We start from the raw sequence: 24,718 nt of genomic DNA, 5'->3' as shown, positions 1-24,718 counted from the left end.
GCGACGCAGATCACACGTGAGGCCAGGCTTGTGCGAGGATAAACCTCAACACAATCGCACAAATGACAGCCCACACAAGCAGTCACACGCACAGGCTGAATCACTGCACACAGCATAGGGAGGCTAACCCAGGCACAGCACAGAGGCTAAAGGCTAATCTACAGCACAACACCGCACACGGAGGCTCAGCCACAACACAGCAAAATAACCCTGCAGCTAATGTTCCCTACATGTGGTATTGCAACACCAATATTACAATTTCATACAGGGCTGGTATCGGGGAGCTGCGTGCCAGAAACAGTTTAGCAGGCTGCACTTGCCACCCGACGCCACAAGATGGCGCTGAGAGAGAGAGCCGAGACCTCGGTGACGCTGAATTCTTGATGGCGCAATTCTTTTCCTTTTCCTTTTTCCTTTTTTTTTTTTTGGGTCTGGCAGAAACTAGGAAACTAGGACTGAGCTCCGCCCGGGCCAGGAGGGAGGCAGCGCGGCCTCGGAGAGGCCTCAGCGTTCCACACCGGCGCGCTTCGGGAAGCCCGGCGAGACGGCGCGACTCGTTCCCGCCGCACCGGGGGAAGCTGGGAGCTCCAGCGCCGTGCGCGGGGGAAGCTGGGAGCTCCAGCGCCGTGCGCGGGGGAAACGGCCTCTCACCGAAATTACTGTGAGGAGCGGCGCCATCACTCACGCTGTCATCTTTTAAGAGCCCCACAAGTTCTGCACCATTCATTCTCCTGACAGCCAGAATGACTCCACGGAGGGTGTGGGTGTGTGTGAGTGTGTGTGCGTGTGTGTGTGTGTGCAAGCCCTTGTGTGTGTGTGTGTGTGTGTGTGCGCAAGCCCTTGTGTGTGTGTGTGTGTGTGTGTGTGCAAGCCCTTGTGTGTGGGTGTGTGCATATGTGTGCGCGTGCGTGTCTGCGCGTGCGTGTCTGCGCGTGCGTGTCTGCGCGTGCGTGTCTGCGCGTGCGTGTCTGCGCGTGCGTGTCTGCGTGCAGACGGGTGGTGTCTGCGCTGCAGTCTGACCTGCTCCTGGAGTCACGCAGGCTGGAGTGTAGCGTGTACAGCGCCGTTAGTGCGTTAGCGCGACACGCTACATGCTACATGCTGCACGCTACACGCTACACTCACTCATTCATCCTCGGGCCTTGACCAATGACACGTCTCCAGGACGCGCGGGAGGGCCGTCCCTCGGACTGATGGCTTCCCCGGGGGGCGAGCACTCAGATAGCAGAGGGAATGGAAGGGGGTCTGAAAGGTGACTCACTCGCTGCTGTGTTTTATAGAACCAAATAAGGAGGCAACTGCATGAGTCACAACTGAATGAACTCGAGAGTTTTAAGAGCGATTAATCAGCCCCCGCTGCGGGTTCCAGGGGGACAGAGGGGGGGCTGTGGTCCCAGGGTGAGATGGGTTCACGCTGGCCTGGTGGAGACAGAGCACCTCCGCGTTATCAACACCGCCATCAACATCGATATCAACACCGCCATCGTCAATACCATTTCCAAAACTGCAATCATCACTATTGCAATCAGTATCGCCATCATCAATATCGCTATACCGTAACCAATACCGTATCAATAGCGCTACCGACACTGGATCAATATCGCTACCAATACCAAACACTCACTGCTATGAGAGGGCGCATGGGTCAGGGGGAATTCTGGAGGTATCTGAATGCACTGCGATGGACGCGTGCATCCGGATCGAGGAGTAATTTTCGGAGAACGCTCCCACAGTGGCCACAGGGAACGAAGGCGGAGAATCTGCCCAAGAGGCCCGCTTACGTGACCAAACAACCGAATGTTTACATTTTACTGTGATTACTTTAAATGTTTTATCCCTTTGAAACCAGACTAAATCTCTGCAGATGACTGATAGTTTTAAGGTGAGTGCGGACTGTCGCCAGGATTGCGAAGTGTTCAGGGGGGGTTTCGTAATGTTTTTTTTTTTGCAACGTACAGAAGTTGCTTCACTGCAAATGCTCAGGAATGTGCCGGCGTGTGTTCACATGTCATCAGCGGTGAAAGAATGTGCATTTCAGATATGTAGTCAAAACCGATCTGAGGGCAACGAGTGTGAGGGGGGGAGAGAGGGAGGGAGAGAGGAGGAGAGAGGGAGGGAAGGAGAGAGGAGGAGAGGGAGGGAAGGAGAGAGAGGAAGGGAGAGAGAGCAAATGAGAGGGAGAGGGGGAGAGAGAGGCGCGATTGAGCGGGAGAGAGAGAGGGAGAGAGAGGGAGAGAGGGAGGGAGAGGAGCGATTGAGCGGGAGAGGGGGAGAGAGGGAGAGAGAGGGAGGGAGAGGTAGAGAGAGGTAGAGAGAGAGAGAGAGAGAGAGAGAGAGGGAGGGAGAGAGAGGGAGGGAGAGAGAGAGAGAGGTAGAGAGAGAGGGAGAGGGGGAGAGAGGTAGAGAGAGAGGGAGGGAGAGAGAGGGAGAGAGAGGGAGGGAGAGAGAGGGAGAGAGAGGTAGAGAGAGAGAGGGAGGGAGAGAGAGGGAGAGATATCATACCATCACAGTGCAGTCCTCAGACCCGCTGGCGATGACCTGGTCGTTGTGCGGGCACCACTCGATGTCCAGGACGGGGCCCGTGTGACCGCACACGGTCGGGTAGGCTTTGTCGATGCGGCCCGACTGTGAGAGAGAGAGGGGGAGAGAGAGGGAGAGAGGGAGAGAGAGGGAGAGAGGTTAGGGAACTGCCCGTCTGAACCACGCACACGCACACGCACACGCACACGCACACGCACACGCACACGCACACGCACCTGTGTGTAACACACACAGCCCCGTTCACAGCGTGACGCTCATTGAACCCCAGAGCCCCAGTTCAGGGAGCGGAGGCGGCAGTGTGTGGGACAGGCAGACAGACACACGGGGACAGCTGCAAAAACTTCCTCTTCCTCCATTACCCTGCAACCCCCCACCCCACCCACACCCACACCCACCCTTATCCCCGCCGCCCAGCAGCAGGGAGTTTCCCATCATTCAACCTGTTCCGTATTCAAACCGCCGCAGTAAGAGCATATGTGAGGCAGAGGGAGGAGCCACTGAAACAAAAAACTAATAAATAAATAAAACACAAAAAGAAGATCTGGGGAAGGAGCTACAGACAAAATGGCCGCTTCCACGAGGAGTAGCCCCCGGTGCTCTCCTCCACGGTGTGCCAGGGGTCAAGGGCCACGGCGGGAGCTACAGAGGAGCGGGCCCTCTGACGTGGAGGACACGGACCCTACGAGGGAGGGGCGTGATTTACAGCACGGGGGCTGGAGGAGGAGGGAGCTTCAGTGCGTGAGCTGGAATAACCCGCAAGACCTGGAGCGCAGTCTCCAGAGAGGCCAGAACAGGCCTGCCGAGTACAGACTAGCCCTGAGGATGGTGTTTCGTGTACACTGTGTGCGTGCGTGCGTGCGTGCGTGCGTGCGTGCGTGCGTGCGTGTGCGCGTGTGCATGTGTGGAAAGTGAGGACTTCTCCAGTTGAAATGTCAAAACATTGAGGATTTTGTTTTTGTCCGTGAAACCCCTGGAGATCTTTAAACTTACACCTTTTATAAATGTAAAAATAACACGGATGTGCAGAGCAGGTCCTTACACAACCCCTCACTCCGCCACACATAAAGAAATAACCGCCGGCTCTTTTCCGCTCCTTTGACACACAAGGGTCTGGAACAAAGGAGGGCCCCGTCCGCCCAATCGGCCGGCTTCCTGATGACATCAGCCTGCTGGAGGCCGGTTCGCGACCTCTGACCCCGCACAAAAGTCAGGTGCCCCTCGGCCGCCTTGGAGGGGGAACGAGAGCCGGCAGGCCGGGCACGCCCACTCCTCCTTTGTTCCGGCAAATCAATCAGCCGATTCAGGGCCCTCGGCGTGACGTCAGCCGGGAATGTCCACGCCCCCCTGATCGAGAGCGCGACGGCTGTCCTGTGAGAAGTTATTCACCGCCCACAGCCGCGCAACTAAACACGCGCGCACCAGCCATATTGCTCTTGAACGCACTTTCATGTACAATGGCGGTTTGAGGGTTGAACCCCGCGTAAGAAACGTTCGTACAACAAACTTGCGTGTAAACTTCCCTGTGCCGTTATACTGGGGAAAGCCGTTTTGATATAGCGGTAAAATTTAACAACCAGCTCATCACCCGCAGAACCTCTCGTGACACCCCTGTCAAGCAGTCACCCACACAGTTGCCTGGGTAACGGCTGCAGGGTCTTGGGGGGGGGGGAGGCAGTCATCACATTAAGCCCGTAATGGAAAGAGTTCCAGCCCCTGATTTATAACCGAGGTACCCACCCCCACCCCGGCCCCCCCCCGAGCCCGACCCCAATCACAGGCCGGCGTCCGTAAAACGCACCGGGGGCTCCAGCAGTCAGGCCTTTTCAAAGTCAACACGCGTTAATACAACTGTCTGTAGAAGCACCAGAGTCGGCCAGGGAGGCTCACTTTAATGTGAAGCTGGGGTACATGTTCCCGGCTGTGGGAGGAACCCCTGTGAACACGGGGAGCACACGCAAAACCACCAAGCAAAGAGGATCCAGGCCGGACTCCAACCCAGAACCGCCTTCCTGTGAGGCCACAGCGCAAACCACTGTGCCACAGTGATGCCTGAACATGGCCCTGGTTCAGGCCAGGAGACCCCCCCCCCCCCCCCCCGTCCCTCCAGAAGCTGGGGTGCAGCCCTGGCCTAATGCATCAACTCTTCCTTCCCCCCCCTGGCACCGAGTGCAGATGACACACGGCTTAAAACCGCGCAACGGCTGAGAGGTTCGGGGCCACAGGCCGCACTCGTTTCGGAAGCAGAAAAGGTCAAACGCATCCGCGGCAGAGGAACAAGCCCAGGCGCCGTCTCCGCGAAGGACAGCGGTGTGGGGACAGCGGTGTGGGGACAGCGGTGTGGGGACAGCGCCCTCACGCTGAAAAAGGCGTTCCTGTACGTCACCGCTCATCGCCAGAGATTCCCCCCCCAAACCGTTCTCAATCATTTCCCGGCGGCGTCGTCGGAAACAGAGAGGATGAGCAGTCTGGGGGAGGCTGCGTGAGAGGCCTGCCCGTAATTACGTCTTTCTGGGCGACGCATGCATGACTCACACGGTCAGAACGGAGACCCGGGATTTCTGCAGCGAAATTGTTCCTTTGTTTTAGCGCTTCGTCCCTCCGTTTCCCGCTAAACGACGCGGACACGGTTTTCCCTCACACTGGCGCCCTTTGTGCGGCTTCCTCAGACGGCTGGCCGTAAAGGAAATGACTCAAAACATCCCGAGAGTTTTATGCTCATTGTTAAAAAAAAAAATGTTTCATAAACAAGACGGGTCACAGACCGTTCTGTGAGCGCAGGAGTTCAAACGGCCCACGTCACGGTTGCTTGGTGACCATTTTTTTGGGGCAGGTTCATGTTGATTTTGTTCTACATTATCGACGGTCGCCAAGACACTACGGGTTAGACTCTCTCACTGCCCGAGGCCAGCATGCAACACACACTCACAGGCACACGCACACGCAGGTACCCACAGACAGACTCTCTTTCCAATAGCAGGAGGCTAGCTGCTAGTCCCAATCCCACACTGTTACAGGTGGAATTTCAGTCAGGCTGTCCAGTCAGACAGGTTTTCAGGGCAGGTAAGGTTACACTGCTGCTCTGTGTGTGTGTGTGTGTGCGTGTGCGTGTGCGTGTGCGTGTGCGCGTGCGCGTGCGCGAGTGAGAGAGAGAGAGAGAGAGAGAGAGAGAGAGAGAGAGAGAGAGAGAGAGAGAGAGAGCGTGAGATTGTGCGTGCATGTGTACATACGTGTGAGAGAGACAATGGCAGAGAAGAAGAGGAGAGGGGAGAAAAAAAAAAAAAAAAAAACCTGGCACGGCCCCAAGAGCATGGCCCAGATTCCAGCAGCAGCTTCCTGTTTGACGGGGTGTGCGTGGCCCCAGGAGCAGGATGTCCCGGAGCAGGGAAAGGATCCCGAGCAGAGGGACACACCGCCGGGACCAGGCCTGCTACCTGCAGGGCCGGGGCGAGGCCCAGGAGACCCAGAGAGAAGCCTCAGTCACCTCTACTAGCTACTAGCTTAGCACTACGGCTAGGCTATGGCTAGATTAGCGCTACAGCTACGCTATGGCTAGATTAGTACTACAGCTAGGCTATGGCTAGATTAGCGCTACAGCTACGCTATGGCTAGATTAGTGCTACGGCTAGGCTATGGCTAGATTAGCGCTACGGCTAGGCTATGGCTAGATTAGCGCTACAGCGAGGCTATGGCTAGATTAGCGCTACAGCGAGGCTATGGCCAGATTAGCGCTACGGCTAGGCTAAAGATGCGAGGCTAACTCAGAGACTGCACGGCGCCTAGGGGTGGGTTTAACATGCCTGAGTGAACTCGTAGCCAATAAAAATGTCCTGTCACTGTGAGTCCTCCGCACTCAACTGAAACAACATGGCCGCAGAAGTTCAAACGAAAATGTACATGCAAAATTGTTAAAGTGTTAAAGTGTTAAACTATGGAAAACTGGGTAAATTGCGTGTTAAATAATGCTGATTATGCCCTTTTGAGTGGCGGTCTGTTGTTTATTTATTGTGGAGAGTTTCAGGGGAAACAGCAGGTGAGGAACAGGGCTGAGACAAGTCTGCAGCACAGATGGGTTCCACGCACATACACGTACACACGTACACACGTACACACGTACACACGTATGTAGAAATGCCGTGCAGCCCTAACAAACACCCGCTGCCATGTTGAAACACGCACCTACAGAACGAACCATCACAGATTGTGACAGATGATCTGGAAGACATGCACAGGCTCCACACTGCTGCTTACAACACAGCTCTCCTCCCAAGTCTCTTATCTCCCAAAGAATTACACCAGCGGCACCCTAACACACACCTGCACCTGCACCTACACCTACAGCCCAACAGTCGTCAGACGGTTAAAACAGGAATAAGGGCAAGGCGGTCCCCACAGAACCTGCACGTTTACACACAGGTCCCCAGAGGGATATGAGTTCATGTCATGTCATGTCCAAAAAAAAAAAAAAAAAAAAAAAAAAAGGTAAGTCAGCTGTGTGTAGCATCTGGACCCCAACCCTGTGGAAAGTGGGGCATGGGTCAGAGGGGGTTTGTGTTCCTGTCGAGGGCCATCACTCGGGGCGGGGCCCACACGTGACACTCAGTGCACTGGCCATACCGGACTGTACCACATTCCACACCTGCGGGGGTGAGATGGGGGGGGAAGGGGGGGGAAGGGGGGGGGGGGGGGGTGTTGAATTTATCACCTTCTCCCACCTCCGCTTGCCCCGAGCGCGCACAGTTAAACCCCAGGGTCGACCATCAAAACAAGGCCGGCCCCGGCAGGGCTGAGGGAATGAAATCTGACAGCCGGGGCGATGCGTTTGGGGAGGGGGGTTGGGAGGGGGTGGCGGGGGTGGAAAGGGGAACACCCCGGTGGCAAAAAACAGTCATCGCTGTGCGAGGGACCATGGAGAGCCCGGACAGGCTGCTAACCCGTCGACAGGATTACGGATGCCTTCCAGAACATTCTCATGTTACATTACCTTACATTAATGCCATTTGGCAGACACTCTTATCCAGAGCGACATACAGTTGATCAGACTAAGCAGGAGACAATCCTCTCCTGGAGCAATGCAGGGTTAAGGGTCTTGCTCAAGGGCCCAACGGCTGTGTGGATCTAATTGTGACTACAGCGGGGATCGAACCACCGACCTTGTGTGTCCCAGTCATGTACCTTAACCACTACGCGATGCCATCATTTGATTCTAACAACTATTATAGTCATTCATTTTATTTTATTATTTTAAAGGGCTGGCTTTTGGGAAGGCTTCACAACATCCTTGTCTGGAATCCATGTATTCCCACCGTTTCTCCAACACCGAGCCGTACGAAGAGGGAGGGCGCCAGTGGGCCGGGTAATTAAGAGACTAACGTCACTAACGAACCAGCTCGACGGCAAACCAGCGCAGCTTTGAAGTCACTGTGGCGCCAGGCAACCGGCTAATGAGCTATCGACTTAACTAGCTGCCGCAGACGGCGTTAAAAATGTGCTGGGGAGGGCGTGGCCAAGCGGGACTTCTACTGCAGGGGACCAGCCGGGGGGACCAACCGGGGGACAGATTTGGCGCGTGAACCTGGCTTCCACTAGGGGTGCCCACGTAAAGGACACCACACACTTGTGCACGTACATATAAGCACACAGATGGAAAGAGAGAGAGAGGTTTAGCATCTCCATGACCGACATAAACAAAGCCTGGAACTGCACTACATTCACATTAAGCATACACGATTATCCACTACAATACATACTATTTAGCTACTGTTTTTATCCAAAGCAACTTACAGTTCATTAGACTAAGAAGGGGACAATCCTCCCCTGGAGCAATGCAGGGTTAAGGGCCTTGCTCAAGGGCCCAACGGCTGTGCTGATCTTATCATGGCTACACCGGGGATCGAACCACCGACCTTGCGGATCCCAGTCATGTACCTTAACCACTAGGCTACAGGCTGCCAGAGGGGCTTGCAGAAGTAAAATGAACACATCAAGGTTTAGGCCTGCCCAGAGACGACGCAGGGGTCACACACAATTGCATAATATCAAGCAAACAGTCTGAGCCTGAGAATACCGTGCTTCGAGCAGCACATGGATTTGAGAATACAATGTTAACTGAATACTAAGTAAAGGCAGCTGAACCCCAGGATAGACGCTGAAAGGTTCAGGTTTGTCGAGCCGAGACGCAGTAATTTGAGCGCAGTCAGGCGACCCCCCGACTCCCTCAGGAGGCCCGGGATCGATACGAGCCGGTCCTGATGAAACCAGGCTGGGAGGAACCGCCCCACTCGAGCGCGTGTGGAAAAACTCCCAAACACTCCCGCGTGTCCGAAGCTGGGACTTCAAATTCGGGCGGGGCGATACGCCACAAAATAAAATTGGCAAATGTTTCTTGAGCAAAACAGCAATCATCACCTCCATCTGGTGTAATCTTTCTGAAATCTGTTATTCGTCATCGACAGCAAGGTCAGATAGCGTCCGTGTGATCATGTGATGAGTCACTGACATGGAAGCTGCAAGGGCTTCCTGCTGATCGGCGGTTTTATCAACACCCCATAGCTGCGAGCTGCGATTTGTTTGTCCGCCTGGGAACGTTTCACAGGACCTCTGAAGTTTGGACGTTTACTACCGGAGCAGGTATGATTGAAGAATACATATGAAAGCCCAGCCCTGCCTCAAGTCCACCCGACAGCTCCAATCCAGCTGACCCTCCTCCTCGCTGTCGACCAGAAGCGATCTGCAGATGCAGCGACCGAAACTAGGGGCTGCTGTGATTGGCCAAGAGCCGGGATCCTGCAGTGTGTAATCGGGCTCGTCCGAGGGCCGACGGGACCAGGGCCTCCTAAAAATAGAGAGGACCCGGGCGGGCGCAGATCCCCCCCCCCCCTTCATCACAGAACCCGTCAGATCTTTCTCAGGGAAACGTCAAACTCCCGGCCAGGCCGCATTCTTAAGCGAACAAGAACCAGCGTCGCACGAAGACCCGCTGAACAGAACCGCACCGGCCCTGTGGGAGCGTAAATAACGCTGAGCCCCACCGGACAAAACCAGCGCCAGGGGGTTAGAGATGCAAATGAGTGAGGAACAGTAATGGGGAGGGGAGGGGAGGGGAGGGGGGAAAGGGGGTGCATGGATTGTTTTGGAGCGGGTCCAGGGACACCCCACATGAAGATATCTGCTCGCTTGCCCCCACAGGAGTGGCGTAGTGGTCCTTAGCTCCGTCGCTCACTCCAGAGGCTAAAATCCCGAATTCTGCGGTGGGACGTTAACCGCCTGGGCCATTAACCTCCCGAGGTGCCGCGATCTGGAGGACTGATCTGAGATCAGCAAACTGGGGGGGCGTTTTAACATGGGATCCAGCCACGCCGCCGCGTGATGGTTTAAACCACACGTGTGTCTGCCTCTCCGACATCCACCCACCTTCTCTGACAAACACACAAGTAGAGACACGTGCGTCTCTCTCTCACTCACACACACAAATAATCACACGCAGACGCAAGTCACGTGACCGACACGCACACACACACACAAATGCTCGCGCACACACACCTTTAACCCTGAGGGCTCTCATTGGCCGCAGCTCAGTGGAAATTTCCACTCCCTCAGTGGCTGGGCTGACCCTGCGGGCCAATCAGACTCCAGGACCGCACGCAGGCGGGCGTGGCCACAGCACGCCAGTCCCCCACAGCGCCGAACACAGCAGGAGACGGCCGGACACTGTGCCCTCCTGTACCTCCAGAACCCCTTTCTCCCTACACTGTCCCACCTCCTGTACCTCCAGAACCCTCCCCTCAGGGGGGAACCCCTCCCTCCCCACACTTCCTGAAGCCTGTGGCACACAGGAGCATCCAGGGGAGGTTCAGTGCGGCGGGGATTTCCCAGCAGTCCCTGCACTCCGCTCGCTGTCATTAAACACGGCCTGCTGATGAGGAGAGACAAACTCCACAAAGCCTCGCCCAGGGGAGCCATTAGCACCCCCCCCGTCCCCGTCCCCCCGGACCCCCCCCACCGTACTCTGCTTACTCAGGATCATTAAAAACAAACGGCTGCTGGTCGGGCCAGGGGTGCAGGAGATCCTACGGGATTAAACCTCACCTGACAATGAACAAAGGAAGCGCGATCGCACCTTCAGTCAGCGCTCCGCGCAAACGCCGACACGCCCAAACCGCTTCAAACACAAGACCCAAAAACATAAACAAACACTGGGGAAAATTCCAAAGTTAAAGTGCTGTTAGTTTAACCGACACAAGACCTCCTTTTCCTCACAGACCAGTATTCAGAATGTGAGAATGTGGGAAAGGGGGGGGGGGGGGGGGGGGGGTGTAATCGTTTAATACACTGTAGCACTTGACTCAAACTGGACTGTCTTACTTTCATATTTTTTCCCCTCTCTCCCCTCTGCCACCATCCCAGAATGCACTGGGCAGCAGCCCTCTGCTCCTAGCCAATGGCGAGGCAGGGAGGAAATGGCTCTGGAAGGCTGACAGGCAGAGAGCTCTGAATGGCCATATATGGTCAAATCTGCTGTCAGTGGCAACAGCAGCAGCTCCTGGAATACAGATCGGGAGAGAGGAGCAGCATGAAGGGAGGGGCCAGAACACACACAGATACACACACACACACACACACACAGATACACACACACACACACACACACAGATACACACACAGATACACAGATACACAGATACACACACACAGATACACACACACAGATACACACACACAGATACAGATACACACACACACACACACACACACACACACAGATACACACACACACACAGATACACAAACACACACACACACACACACACAGACACACACACATATACACACACAGACACACACACACAGATACACACACACACACAGATAGACACAGATACACACACACACACACAGATAGACACAGATACACACACACACACACAGATAGACACAGATACACACACACACACACACACACACACACACACAGATACACACACACACACACACACACACAGATACACACACACACACACACAGATACACACACACACACACACACACAGATACACACACACACAGATACACAGATACATACACAGATACAGATACACACACACAGATACACACACACACACACACACACAGATATACACACACACAGATACACACACACAGATACACACACACAGATACACACAAAAAAAATAAAAATAGCATAAAGACACCCACACGCATGGTGTCACAACTGCACATGCACACGCACGCACGCACGCACGCACGCACGCACGCACGCACGCACGCACGCACGCACGCACGCACGCACGCACGCACGCACACACGCACACACGCACACACGCACACACGCACACACGCACACACGCACACACGCAGCACAGACACACAGAGATGGCACGCAAGCACACAGACACACACATCATGCAAACACACGCAAGCGGACTCACACACACGGACACGCACACGCTTAGTGAAGAACAACGTACGGGACCCAGGGATGAGAAGGCTGAATGTCTGGGGTTTGGACTGAAACATTCAACGCTACACGGCCTCGGCTGAAACTGCTCTTTGATTGGCTGATGCTACACAGCCTCGGCTGAAGCTGCTCTTCAATTGGCTGATGCTACAAGGCCTCGGCTAAAGCTGCTCTTTGATTGGCTGACGCTAGAAGGCCTCGGCTGAAGCCGCTCTTTGATTGGCCAACACTACACGGCCTCGGTTGAAGCTGCTCTGTGATTGGCTCTTCGCACGGGGGCCGTGGCCCCCCTGCAGCTCAGAGCTCTTCATATGCTAATGTGGAGGGGCTGACACTGCGCCCATTAACCCGAAACCTGCTGCCCGGGCCTGCCCGCCTTCTGTTCTGACAGGGGAAACAATGACGGGCTCCCCAAAAAGACAAGAGAGGAGAGAGCATACTGCCTGGCTGGCCGGGCCCAAACCGGTGACGATCGTTTTGGCAAACAGGGGGGGGGGGGGACCCAGGGAGACCAGCTCCGCCTTCACTGAGCTTCAGAGAAGAGCTCCTCAAACCTGCCTCAAGCTTTCCTGTGCACTGCAGAACCTGGGTCCATTCCCACCCAAACCTGCAAAACCGGGACTGACTTTACAGCGTAATGAGTTCAATATTGTACTGACCTTGACAGACATACACTACTGAACTGAACTCCACATTCTCGGCTGGGGCAAAACTGGAAAAAAACACTTCTAAACAGCACAGACTAAAGGGAATGATCATCCAAGGGGGGTAAAAAAAAATAAAAAATAAAAACTGTGTTTGTGATGACGAGGAGGCTTTCATAAGCCCAAAAGCCCTGGGGGGGGGGGGGGGGGGCAGACAAAGGCCGTTCCAGGCAGCTGGGAACGGAGCGGGGGCAGATGGGGGCATCGGGGGCAGATGGGGGCAAACGCGTATTTGCACAGCCTGTGTGAGGGAGCGCCGGGTACAGGAGGGGGGGTGCGGATAGACCCCAAACTGCACTGACGAAATCCGAACTGAACGCCAGTCACCCTGGCCCCGGCAGCTTGGCTGGGGCCACAGGGGCGGGGGGGCCACGCCCAACTGGCACGATCTGGCAGGCTGTTCATTACATTACATGACATTACATTAATGGCATTTGGCCGACGCTCATATCCAGAGCGACGTACAGTTGATCAGACTAAGCAGGAAACAATCCTCCCATGGAGCAATGCAGGGTTAAGGGCCTTGCTCAAGGGCCCAACGGCTGTGCGGATCTTATTGTGGCTACACAGGGGATTAGAACCACCAACCTTGCGTGTCCCAGTCATTTAACTGAACCACTACGCTACAGGGTCATGTACCTTAACCACTACGCTACGGGCCGCCCTTTAAGCACCAGCACCAAACCTCCACCATGTCACCAGACCAACCGCATCGCCCTCCCACTGACATTTGGTTGCCAAGGGACAGATTAAAAAGTTGCACATCCTCAATTAAAAAGCCACCAGGTTTGGTGGTGCGGACATAGATCTAATTCCATCAAACGTTAAGTACACACACAAAAACAAACAGCGCCGGTATCTGGGTGCATGATACAGTGCTGTGTGCACTTAGTCACGCAGCAATAACTGAAGCTTCACAGGTACTCAACCTCGCAAACATCGACACGTCGCTCTCACCTGGGCTAGGCTAAGTAGAACAGGAAGCAAAAATAACCCCGGCGGAGGGATATTGCTCCGAAAAACAAACAAAGATTTTCCCCCAGTTTATGAGCGCAGACAGATTTCATAAGAGGTCAGGTCATGTTTAGCCAAGGTAGGGAATCTCCACCGTTCAAAGGCCCTATTCATAGCCTTTGTCCTATCCGTGACAAACAGAAAGGAGAAGAGCCTGGTTTATTTTTATAATACCCTTGAGCTGGCACAGCAACATGACATCAGAGATGAGGAGAAGAAACCAATGTCAAAAAAGGACACGATGAAGACAAATTGAATATTGAATCGCGCATTACGTTCGGTTGCAGTTCTGTTTTTAGTTCAGTCCTTATCTGCAGATAAGAAGATAGTGAAATAAAAATACAACCGGCTTATAAAAATGAGTTTGTGGGTGACGTCAAAAAGCCAGAGGGGCTTATTAAAACCTCACTGAGTGTACGGAGCGTACGAAGTCTGAAATATAAACAAAAACGAGTTGAAAATACGCATGAACTCCAAAAGACACAAAACAAACAAAGCGCAAATATAAACAAAATGAACAGACGTGGTGCGGAATGCATTTGACTGAATGAAATTTCCAATGGAAATTACATGAATGAGAATACAACACTGAAACAAAAACCGGAAACAAAAAAAAAAAGAAAGAAAAAAAAAAGACAGAAACAAAAAATACAAATAAAATACGTGGCACAGCAAGAGTGATGACAAGGTTCCAGATCTTGTTCGCGAGCCAAACATGACCGAAATGCCAGGGCCCTTTTCGAGGGGTCTTAAATAACGCACAGGGCGCGCTGGTGCCTGTCAGCGGCACACTTTAGCACGTTAGCACGTCCTTAGCGCACGGTGTACCGAAGCCGCGATAATAAGCGGAGGATGATGGATGATGGAGCTAGCGGAGCAGAGGAGAAATCCTCCGCAAACCCACAATTTGTACGACACGAGACTTGAGGCCACTTATGATAAGCAACTGTGTTCAGTCAACAGCTGGTAGTTTTACAGGGAAGACTGCCGGTCACTTAAGGTAAATTACTGTAGTCATCATATACCCTATATTTCTCACTTGATTCAGGAGCAACACAACACTTGCCTTTACTACGAACATGGCCGAAGTTCTTCTGCATAAAGGTTTCGTATGAGGAAAAGGGGGTCAAAAAGTATTTTTCTCTCCCCTGAAGCTAAGCACATTATCAGGGGGAAAAAATGTCTACTGTTAACATTATAAACCAACGTTTGTTTACAGTCAAAAGATTCCCAACAAAACTGCCTCCCGGGCAGGTCAGCGCGTCGCGTTTGGAGAACATCATGGCGACATGGCTCAGGCAGTAAGAGCAGTCGTCTCATTGGCTCAGGCAGTAAGAGCAGTCGTCTCATTGGCTCAGGCGGTAAGAGCGGTCATCTCATTGGCTCAGGCAGTAAGAGCAGTCGTCTCATTGGCTCAGGCAGTAAGAGCAGTCGTCTCATTGGCTCAGGCAGTAAGAGCAGTCGTCTCATTGGCTCAGGCAGTAAGAGCAGTCGTCTGGCAGTCGGAGGGTTGCCGGTTCGATCCTCCGCCCGGGCTGTGTCGAAGTGTCCCTGAGCAAGACACCTAACCCCTAAATGCTCCTGACGAGCTGGTCGGCGCCTTGCATGGCAGCCAATCGCCGTCAGTGTGTGAGTGTGTGCATGAATGGGTGAATGGTGAAGCGTCAATTGTACAGCGTTTTGGATAAAGGCGCTATATAAATGCCTGCCATTTACATCAGAGGCCATATGGGAAAGTCACGCCGGCGAAGTGGTCTCGCGCACGGACCCCGACGGGGCAGGACGACGCCGTCAACACGCCGTTCAGACGCCGTTCAGACGCCGTTCAGACTCCATCAACACGCCGTTCAGACGCCGTTCAGACGCCGTTCAGACTCCATCAACACGCCGTTCAGACGCCATTCAGACGCCGTTCAGACGCCGTTCAGACGCCGTTCAGACGCCGTTCAGACGCCGTTCAGACTCCGTCAACACGCCGTTCAGACTCCGTCAACACGCCGTTCACACGCCGTTCAGACGCCGTTCAGACGCCGTTCAGACGCCGTTCAGACGCCGTTCAGACGCCGTTCAGACGCCGTTCAGACGCCGTTCAGACGCCGTTCAGACGCCGTTCAGACGCCACAGGGCCCATTGAGAGGGCCAAGGCACGCCTCTCCACTGCAGTACTCCTATGCAGCAGTCTCGAGAACGCTCAATGAGCCAGGACCCGCAAACGTTGAGGCATCAGACGGGGGTTCATATCTGGGCCCAGGAGAGAGCCGGAGTGCCGTTATCGTGCAGAGCGCTCCCCGTGTCTGCTTCAGACCTCGCCACTCCGCACAGCACTTTGTGCAAATCTCACGGTGAGAATGGGCCTACCGCCTGGGTTCTGACTGGCCCATTTGATTCTGCCAGACGCAAAACAGCTTCCCGGAAAAAAACAAACGGGGCGCCGAAGCACGCCCGAACACGATTCACCATCTCAGACCTGCTGCTGCTCCAAAACAATCCCAGAAACCCCTGCAGTCAAACAGCGCCTTCGCCTTCCTCCGACACGCCCGCGTTTGTGAAATCCACGCAAACAACATTTCATCATCCCCCGCCTGTATCGGGTATCTCACCAACAGAGCCGATTTCTCCTCCGAATGCTTCGCGAGAAAAAAAAAAGAAGGAAAAAGAAAAAGGCCCTTCTGGTAACCACAATCACATGACGTCACCCGGCAGTTCTCAAAAGCCAAGTGGCACAAACAAAGCCTCAGGGCACCAGTGTTCACTGGCTCTGACGCTCCCCAACAGAGCTGAAAACCTTCAGGACAACGCATGGGGGAACGCTGCATGAGCCAACCAGCTTTTAAAAAACCTTTTAACTTTTAACTCATCACATTACTGCTATTTATCGGAAACTTTGACCCGAAGCGATTTACAGTTGATTAGACTAAAGCAGGGGTTAATGCCCCCTGGGGCAATGTGGGGCAATGTGGGGCAAAGGGCCTTGCTCAAAGGCCCAACAGCCGGACCGATCTTACTGTGGCTGCACCGGAGCTTGAACCACCGACTTCCCAGGTCCCGGTCGAGCACCGGAGCCACTAGGCTACATGCCGTTATTAGAAGCTGTTATTAGCTCAAGCTGTTATTACAAGATACTCTTAATCTTACTCCACAGGGAGTCTTGAATGAGAAGAAAAAAAGTTATTAAAAATTAACAGAACAAATGAGCTGCTTTGATGAAAATCAAAGCAGACCACTGATTGGTCTGTGAGGGGGATCAGCATTAGGTGGAAGGGGGGGGGGGGTCGCCGAGTCTTAAGAGGAACGACACAGCCCTACCTACAGGAGAGGGGACTCTCTCAGCCATGTTAGCTCAGACAGGGGAGGGGAATACGCCAAATACACAAGGAAAGCAAAGAACACGTGATAAACAAGGAAGGCAGGAAAAAATGAAAATGGCTCTAAAATAAACTGCGGGAAGGGAGTCCTGTCTGCCCAGCTCGTGAATTACCAGTTTGAGAACAGCTGCCTCAGCAGTAAATTTGGATGCGGATGACATAGGGGGCGTGACAAGGAGGAGGAGGAGGGGGGGGGCATGTGAAAGCACCAGGGTTACAGACAGCAGGCTGGGCCTGCCCCTCTCTCTTCCATGCAGGGGGGTGAAAGAGTAAGTGGGGTGGAGGAGGAGGAGGAGGGGGGGGGGGCCCTTCTCATCTCTCCCACCAAGGGACCTCTCTCTCCGGGGAACAGATAATACAGATAGCCCAGCTGAGACCACGGTTATCTTTCACACTGCATTTAAACAAGAGGCACTGAAATGTCACCCTCTTCACTCTTCCAGGAATCACAAAAGTAGCCGGTCAATATAAAAAAAAAAAAATGAAAAAAAAAAAAAAAAGTCGAGGGGTCAGCATGGATGGAAAACGGGAAATTAATCACAAACGTAAACAAATGTGAAAAAGTGAAAAAGACGGCAAACGCAGGGTCTAAAGGAGGTTGTTCCCGACCTCCACTCCTTCAGAGAAGCCAGGACAGGCCACCACAGACCACCCAATCACAGAGCACCCAATCACAGCCACCCAATCACAGCCTTCCAGACACAAGCCCCAGGAGACCAGGAAGAACCACACATCCAATCACGTTTAGCGTCACAGGGACGCACATCTTGCCAGGGAGTCGGCTGCTCACCACTCAAGCAGTGAGTATGAACCCAACACTACCACACACACCACCTTTACCCCACACACACCACCTTTACCCCACACACACCACCTTTACCCCACAAACACACACCACACCACCTTTACCCCACACACACACACACCACCTTTACCCCACACACACACACACCACCTTTACCCCAAACACACACACACCACCTTTACCCCACACACACACACACCACACACCACCTTTACCCCACACACACCACCTTTACCCCACACACACCACCTTTACCCCACACACACCACCTTTACCAGACACACACCACCTTTACCCCACACACACCACCTTTACCAGACACACACCACCTTTACCCCACACACACACACACCACCATTACCCCACACACACCACCTTTACCCCACACACACCACCTTTACCCCACACACACAACCTTTACCCCACACACACCACCTTTACCCCACACACACCACCTTTACCAGACACACACCACCTTTACCCCACACACACCACCTTTACCCCACGCACACCACCTTTACCAGACACACACCACCTTTACCCCACACACACCACCTTTACCCCACAAACACACACCACACACCACCTTTAGCCCACACACACCACCTTTACCCCACACACACCACCTTTACCCCACACACACACACCACACACCACCTTTACCCCACACACACCACCTTTACCAGACACACACCACCTTTACCCCACACACACCACCTTTACCACACACACCGTTCCTCTCAAACATGTCAGCAAGTCTGAAAAAAGCAGTAGTTTTGGAATCAAATACTTTTCTGTGCCTGGTGCAATTGAACCAAACAAGAGGACTACAAGGTGGGGTTTGTACTTTGAGAGATTTCACGAGTTCCAATACACCAGACAAGCTCAGTAAAGAGTAGAAAAGTATTTGAAACCAAAGCCATTAGGTATCAGACCCAGGTCTGGTCACAGGTATGCTAATAACCATTAGCTTGTACTGCAGCTGCTCACAGGATAGAGAGCAGTGTTTCCCACAGTGGTTTATATTTAAGTGGTTTATGAAATTGGACCAACATCGAGGTGAGAGTGAATTAATAATCGTAACTCGATAAAATACCAGCATAACCCGTTTCATATTTCACTAGTCAATTAAGATAATTGCTTTCTCACGCAGTTGCGAAACCTTGATTTCATTTTATTTTTGTTCAACATTTATCAGTAGAATAGCGGCTAGTTAAGAGTAGACAAATTCAACAAACAAGCAGTCCACCCCCACTCCATCCAAGCCACCCCCCACCCCCTGTCAACAATCCATCTCCAACCCCTCCCCCAGTCCACATTCCAGCACTTTAACTGGAGAATTAGAAACACCGGAGAGGAAGAAGATCAGGAGACGTGACCAGGTAACAGAAGGGGGGGGTGGGGGGGGATTTAGGCAGCGGTTTGGCGCCCCCCCGTACTGACCTTCTGCAGGGGGAGGACCAGGAAGGCGCCCCCGCCGCTGGCCTCGATGATTATGGCGACGAATTTGAGGTTGACGGCGCAGAAGGCGCTGTCCCAGGTGACCCGCGAGACCCTGATGTCATCGTAGCACTGGTCGTTCTTCACCGCCTGGCCGAACACGTGGCGGAACTTGCTCTGACGCACCACCCGCTTGTACATATCTGGAGAGAGAGGGAGAGGGAGAGAGAGAGGTGAGGTTTAGAAGGGCGAGGCGGGAGTCTGGAGTTGGTCGCGACCAGTCATCGCTTCCGGTAATTTCTGCCCATACACTCCCCCCCCCCCCCCCTCCCTCCCCCCCTCGGGGCCTGCTGGTCCAGGATAAGCTCTCCTTGGGGGGGGGGGGGGGGGTTGAAATCGTCCCACAACTACGAGGTCGAGCAGGAGGAACAGGAAATTTGAGTTCCACACTGCCCGCACACAGGAACAAGGCCGAGGGAAGTAAACAGCGATAATCCTGTAGACCGGGGCTAACTGAATTCACTCGCTCACGCGAAGAACCACACTTTCATTTCAGTGCAGAGACAGAGGCCATATTCATAGCGTCCACAGGAACAAAATGTGGCCATTGTTCAAAGCGTTCACTCCAAGGAACCATTTATGGGAAGGGAAACGTATAAATGTCAACGCATTTTAAGTTTTACACGTTAAGTAGTTTGCTTCAAACTTGGTTTCAGGGGAACAATTTAACCTTTGCAAGACTAGCAAAGTAGGGAGCTGCTGACAACGAAGGCAGGCAGGCAAAGCACTCAAATAGCTCTGAAATTATTGAAAGTTGGAAGTTAAACAATAGGTAAGATTTTAAACATTGTTAAGACCAGCATGTTTACAGAGGGATAAACAGTGTTGCAGTTTGAAGGTGTTTGTTGCTGCTATTCCTCTCTTGATCGCTAGAAGTCCAAAATTACCTATTGTACCTTTAATTCACAGTTGTCCTAATTAACTAATGTGTTAATTTTAGCGACACTCTGCAATTTCGAATATGGTTGGTTCATGTTAGCTCAGACAGCAATTAACTGCTTAAACTACTACAACTGTCAATTTGAGATGAGCACAACAGATGCAAAATAATATGAAGGTATTGTACTAAGTTAGGCAATTCTATTGTTTTCCCCCAAAAGATGAGGCCAAGAGCAGTTTGAAAACTTTTTTTTTTTTTTGCGCCAAACCCCCATTTATAACCTTGCGTTTCGGTTGTTATGGAAACAATGAAGAAAAGCAGTTTAACCTGCCCCAGGCAGAGTGCTGCGTTTGATTTGCATGCGGCTGATTTACAAAAAATGATGTGTAGCTGTGCCCTTTAGAGAAAGAAAAAACCAGACGGACCAGAATGGTAGTTAACAGGTTTCAAAAGCACAGGCTGTAAATCGACCTGTGTGTGTGTGTGCGTCCGTGTGTGTGTGTGTGTGTGTGTGCGTGCATGCGTGCGCGTCCGTGTGTGTGTGTGTACGTGCATGCGCGCGAGTCCGTGTGTGTCCGTGTCCGTGTGTGAGTGTCCATGTGTGTGTGTGTACGTGCATGCGCGCAAGTCCGTGTGTGTGTGTGTCCGTGTCCGTGTGTGAGTGTCCATGTGTGTGTGTCCGTCCGTGTGTGTGTTCACCATGTGCTCAGGCTGTAGGCCTTCCCAGCAGCCCCATCCAGAGCACATGAAGCTCCATTAGACACTGCTTTTACGTGCTCTACTTGCGTTTCATTGGCCGGGCCGATATCAGCACTCAGTCACTCTCGAAATCACGGCTGCCAGGAGCTGAGAGGGGAACGCGCCACGCACAGCCGAGAGGGGCGTCACCCTAAGGATTCTGGGACATGCGGAGCCAGACTCCCGTGTCCCGCCGTGAGGACGCGCGGCAGCAGGAAGCCCGTGAGAAACCTCGCCCAGCGCTGTCGCAGGGACGGCCACGTTAGCGCAAGACGAGCCAGCCGTCCCTCCTGGGGCTCATTAACGCACTGCGAAGGGGAGAATTAGGGACTCCCAGACAAAGCCCATTAGAGCATCCAAAGACCAGCTGTTCGCGCATGCTAATTACTGCCTGATTAGTGGAGAGCAAAACGCAGAGAGGCCCTTCCGAGCCGTTTTCCCCTCTCCCTGCAGTGAAAAGTAAAAAAAAATAAAAATAAAGATAATCCCGTAAAATCGACTTAACTCTTCGTTCAACTGGACAGCCAAGAGGCTCAGAGCCCCACATCCCCCACACGGAGTTAACAAATTAAATGTGAAATATGCTTTTATGGGAAGCACACAGGCCAACAGAGGCCGCAGAATGAGGGTATCTGGAGCGAGACCTGGCTTCAGGCACAGCGATCGGGCCTGAATAAAATCTCATCACACACATGCGCACGCGCACACACACGCACACACACACGCACATGCACACACAGCGAACAAGGCGAGAGTCACACCTCCTCTGACACAGGCTTGTGTTAAAAGCGGTAAAGATCATTTACAGGCCATTCCAGATGACTTTAACTGCTCCCCCTTTATTTTATTTGTTTTTTTTGTTTTGCTAAATAAAACACCTCATTTTACCGCTCGACACCGGTAGTTTAGTTTAATCTGGGGATGTTTATTCTTCTTCTTCGCGACGTCCGATCTTCAAACCTTTTTTTCGGCAGCTTCCATTCCCCAGGGCACATGAAAAGGCTACAGCCAAAATAAAAAAAAAAGGGGGCCTTTGTAGCCGCCCGGACGAAAACTCACACGTTGTAAAAGTTGGCCGGTTGCTGTGGCTGCCTCGTAAAAGCAGATTTAAAGCCTTTTCCGCAGCTCCCACTTCACAGCGCTCAGTCTAAACGCCGCGGGCCTCCAACCTGGCCGACACCACATCCTGCCGTCAGACACGCCCATGAGCGCACGGGCCGAGGCGCCGCCGGCTGCTGATTGGCTGCAGACGATCAGAGCGGGCAGCCGGCTGCTGATTGGCTGCAGATGATCAGATGATCAGAGCGGGCAGCCAGCATGGGTCCACTGCAGTGCTGCTCACCACCACCTCACCATGCCTACAGACTACACCGAACTGTGACTTCAGTCTCAGGATACAACTACTAGGCCCCCGGTTCTGCCGAAGCGAAGTTTGGCCGGCTCACGTGGAGCGGTGTAAATTGGCTCGCTGCTCCAGTGGGAGGGACTCGGCAGGGGTGAGTGGGAAGAACAGTCACGGGCTTGAAGAGGGCGTTAGATCCATCTGGGGCGCCAAGGGACGGGGGCGTAAGCGGTGTATCCCCAGCTAACACTAACTGGATTAGACAACTGGCTACCAAATTGGGAGAAAAATTGAAAAAAATGAGAAACATTTTGGGAGTGGGAGCTACTGGAAGATTGACACAAAATTTGAGCAAAATTAGAGTCTTCCCCCCCATTCACAGAATGACCGAGCGGTAAACCAGGCCAGCGACAGACACACATCTGGTGGCATGTTTACCTCCTCACAACCAGAACTTGTTATGGAAACCAGCACTAAATTCAAATCATGTTTTCGGATGCCAAAACTTTGACTCAACATTCAAAACATGAATGGGTTTCGCGGAGGTTTCTAGAGTTTGAGGCAAATTTTCGGGTTTCTCCAAAAAAGAAGACCAACTAGGGGGAGGGGAACAGTAGGTCAGTCCAGGGCATTATTATTATTATTATTTTTCTAATGAAAATAAAAAAGCAGACAGATTTGTCGGGTTATATGGAGTTAAAGATTGCATTGTTTATTTTCTTATGTTCCCCTCCAGTGAGAAAGAGTCTTTGCCCAAGGAAACAACATCGGCTCAGGTGAGACAGTACAGTCATGTGAAGAACCTCGTTTAACTCCTTAAGAACAGCATTTCCAAGGAAGCCTTAAATCCTTTTTGACAAGCTGCCAGACAAGTGTTACGTTAGAAGTTATTTTTCTAAATCCAGACCAACCCAAGACTGCGTAAGCAATACAGGTCCTAAAACGTCGGCATTGCTCAGAGAACGTTAGACTGAATCGAAGGTCTTCCAAAATGTATGAAACACAACTTTCTGCTGCTCGTCTCTACTCCAGTTGTTAAATTAAAATTTTTAATCTGACGGCTGCCATGAGCCCCAGTCTACATGATTTTCAAAAGAAAACTGCTAAGTGATTTGAAGCTTTAGCTATGAATCTGAGCTGCATTAAACCTGCAGATGTCATTTTTCCTGCATGTAGCCACTCATACGTTTTGGATCAGGCCAAAAGGTTCAGCTCTCGACGCCACTGACCATTAGGGCGACATCTGAACGAAGTAAACCGGCAGCAGGATTATAGGGAATGACCATTCTCCGTTTGCTTAGGAGTTCAGGATTTCGAAATTGAGCCAATTATTTTTGTGAGCGAACCCATCTTGCCAAGTTTAAACGTCAGTGTCTGTTAAAGAAATGTAGGCTTAGATTTGTTCACCGACGTATTTTTAATCCATTACAGGAGACTGCGTACAACAGCGAAGCGCAAAACATGAACGTCACGAGGTCGAGCAGGAGATCGCTGCCGTGTGATTAAATAACCACCGACAGTGGGCATGAGGCAAACACAGCCAGGCCTAGGCCTACTATATTCTATACTATATACTATACTATACTATACCATTATATATATTCGGAAGAGGTCGTGACCATTTGACCCCCAAATGCTCTGATGAAGGGCCATCCCCCTTTCTCACCCCTTCTCCAAAAAAACGTGGGTTCTGGGAGAACACCCGCGGTGAAAGGGGCGGACACCATTCCGCAGAGGCCAGTCACGAGGGGAGAGAACCTCAGTCAGTCGCCACCACGCACGCAGGCGCGCCAAGGCCTGGACTCCGGCGACCCCGGCCCACGACTCCCAGCGTTAGGCCTTCCGTTCACAAGGGATTTTTACGCTTCTCCTTATAAAGGAGCGCAGACAGAAAGGCACAACCCCAAAGCTTTGAATATTTAATATTTGTCTGCTGCTTTTGTACAGTGCCTCGGTTCTTTCCGCGCCCGTCGACATCGATCGTTCACGGTGACGGGCGGACACCGTACTTAAGCGTCTCCGCGAGGGTCCGGCGGCTCGCCATCCCATAAAATCGGGCCTGAAATCACCGCGGGCTCCGGCCAATCAAACGCTTTACGTTAATCGCCACGCTCCGGCTGATTCGTCGAGATGCTGTCACACGGCAACTCGTAAAAAATTTTTTTTTTTCTTAAAACGGCAGAGTCCTGACATTCCCCGTGCGTCAGCGTTTTATTTGACTAACGCGGCGCTCTGCTGAGCGACACAGGAGCCCGACTGTCAGCAGCTGCTGAACGCGGCCGGTTTAAACCGCCGTCCTCACACTGCATTATAAAAGAGAATTGTCTGCGGGACGTTGGTCAAGTCATCAGCAC

General features: G+C 52.6%; 1 protein-coding gene across 1 annotated transcript in view; it reads right to left on the bottom strand.

Annotated features, from left to right (window-relative positions):
- The window catches only part of coro1ca (coronin, actin binding protein, 1Ca), a 56,288-nt gene that overhangs the window by 9,221 nt on the left and 22,349 nt on the right, over nt 1-24,718 (bottom strand). The window contains exons 2-3 of the mRNA XM_061260453.1: nt 19,348-19,547; nt 2,503-2,625 (exon numbers count right to left, since the gene is read on the bottom strand). Of these exons, the coding sequence (XP_061116437.1) occupies nt 2,503-2,625; nt 19,348-19,545 (321 nt within the window). The 5' untranslated portion in view covers nt 19,546-19,547. The remainder of the gene's footprint in view (nt 1-2,502; nt 2,626-19,347; nt 19,548-24,718) is intronic.

The sequence above is a fragment of the Conger conger genome, chromosome 11 (assembly GCF_963514075.1).
Source record: "Conger conger chromosome 11, fConCon1.1, whole genome shotgun sequence".
Classification (NCBI taxonomy): Eukaryota; Metazoa; Chordata; class Actinopteri; order Anguilliformes; family Congridae; genus Conger; species Conger conger.
The sequence above is the reverse complement of the archived record's forward strand: the minus strand, read 5'-3'. Positions and strand labels throughout refer to the sequence as shown.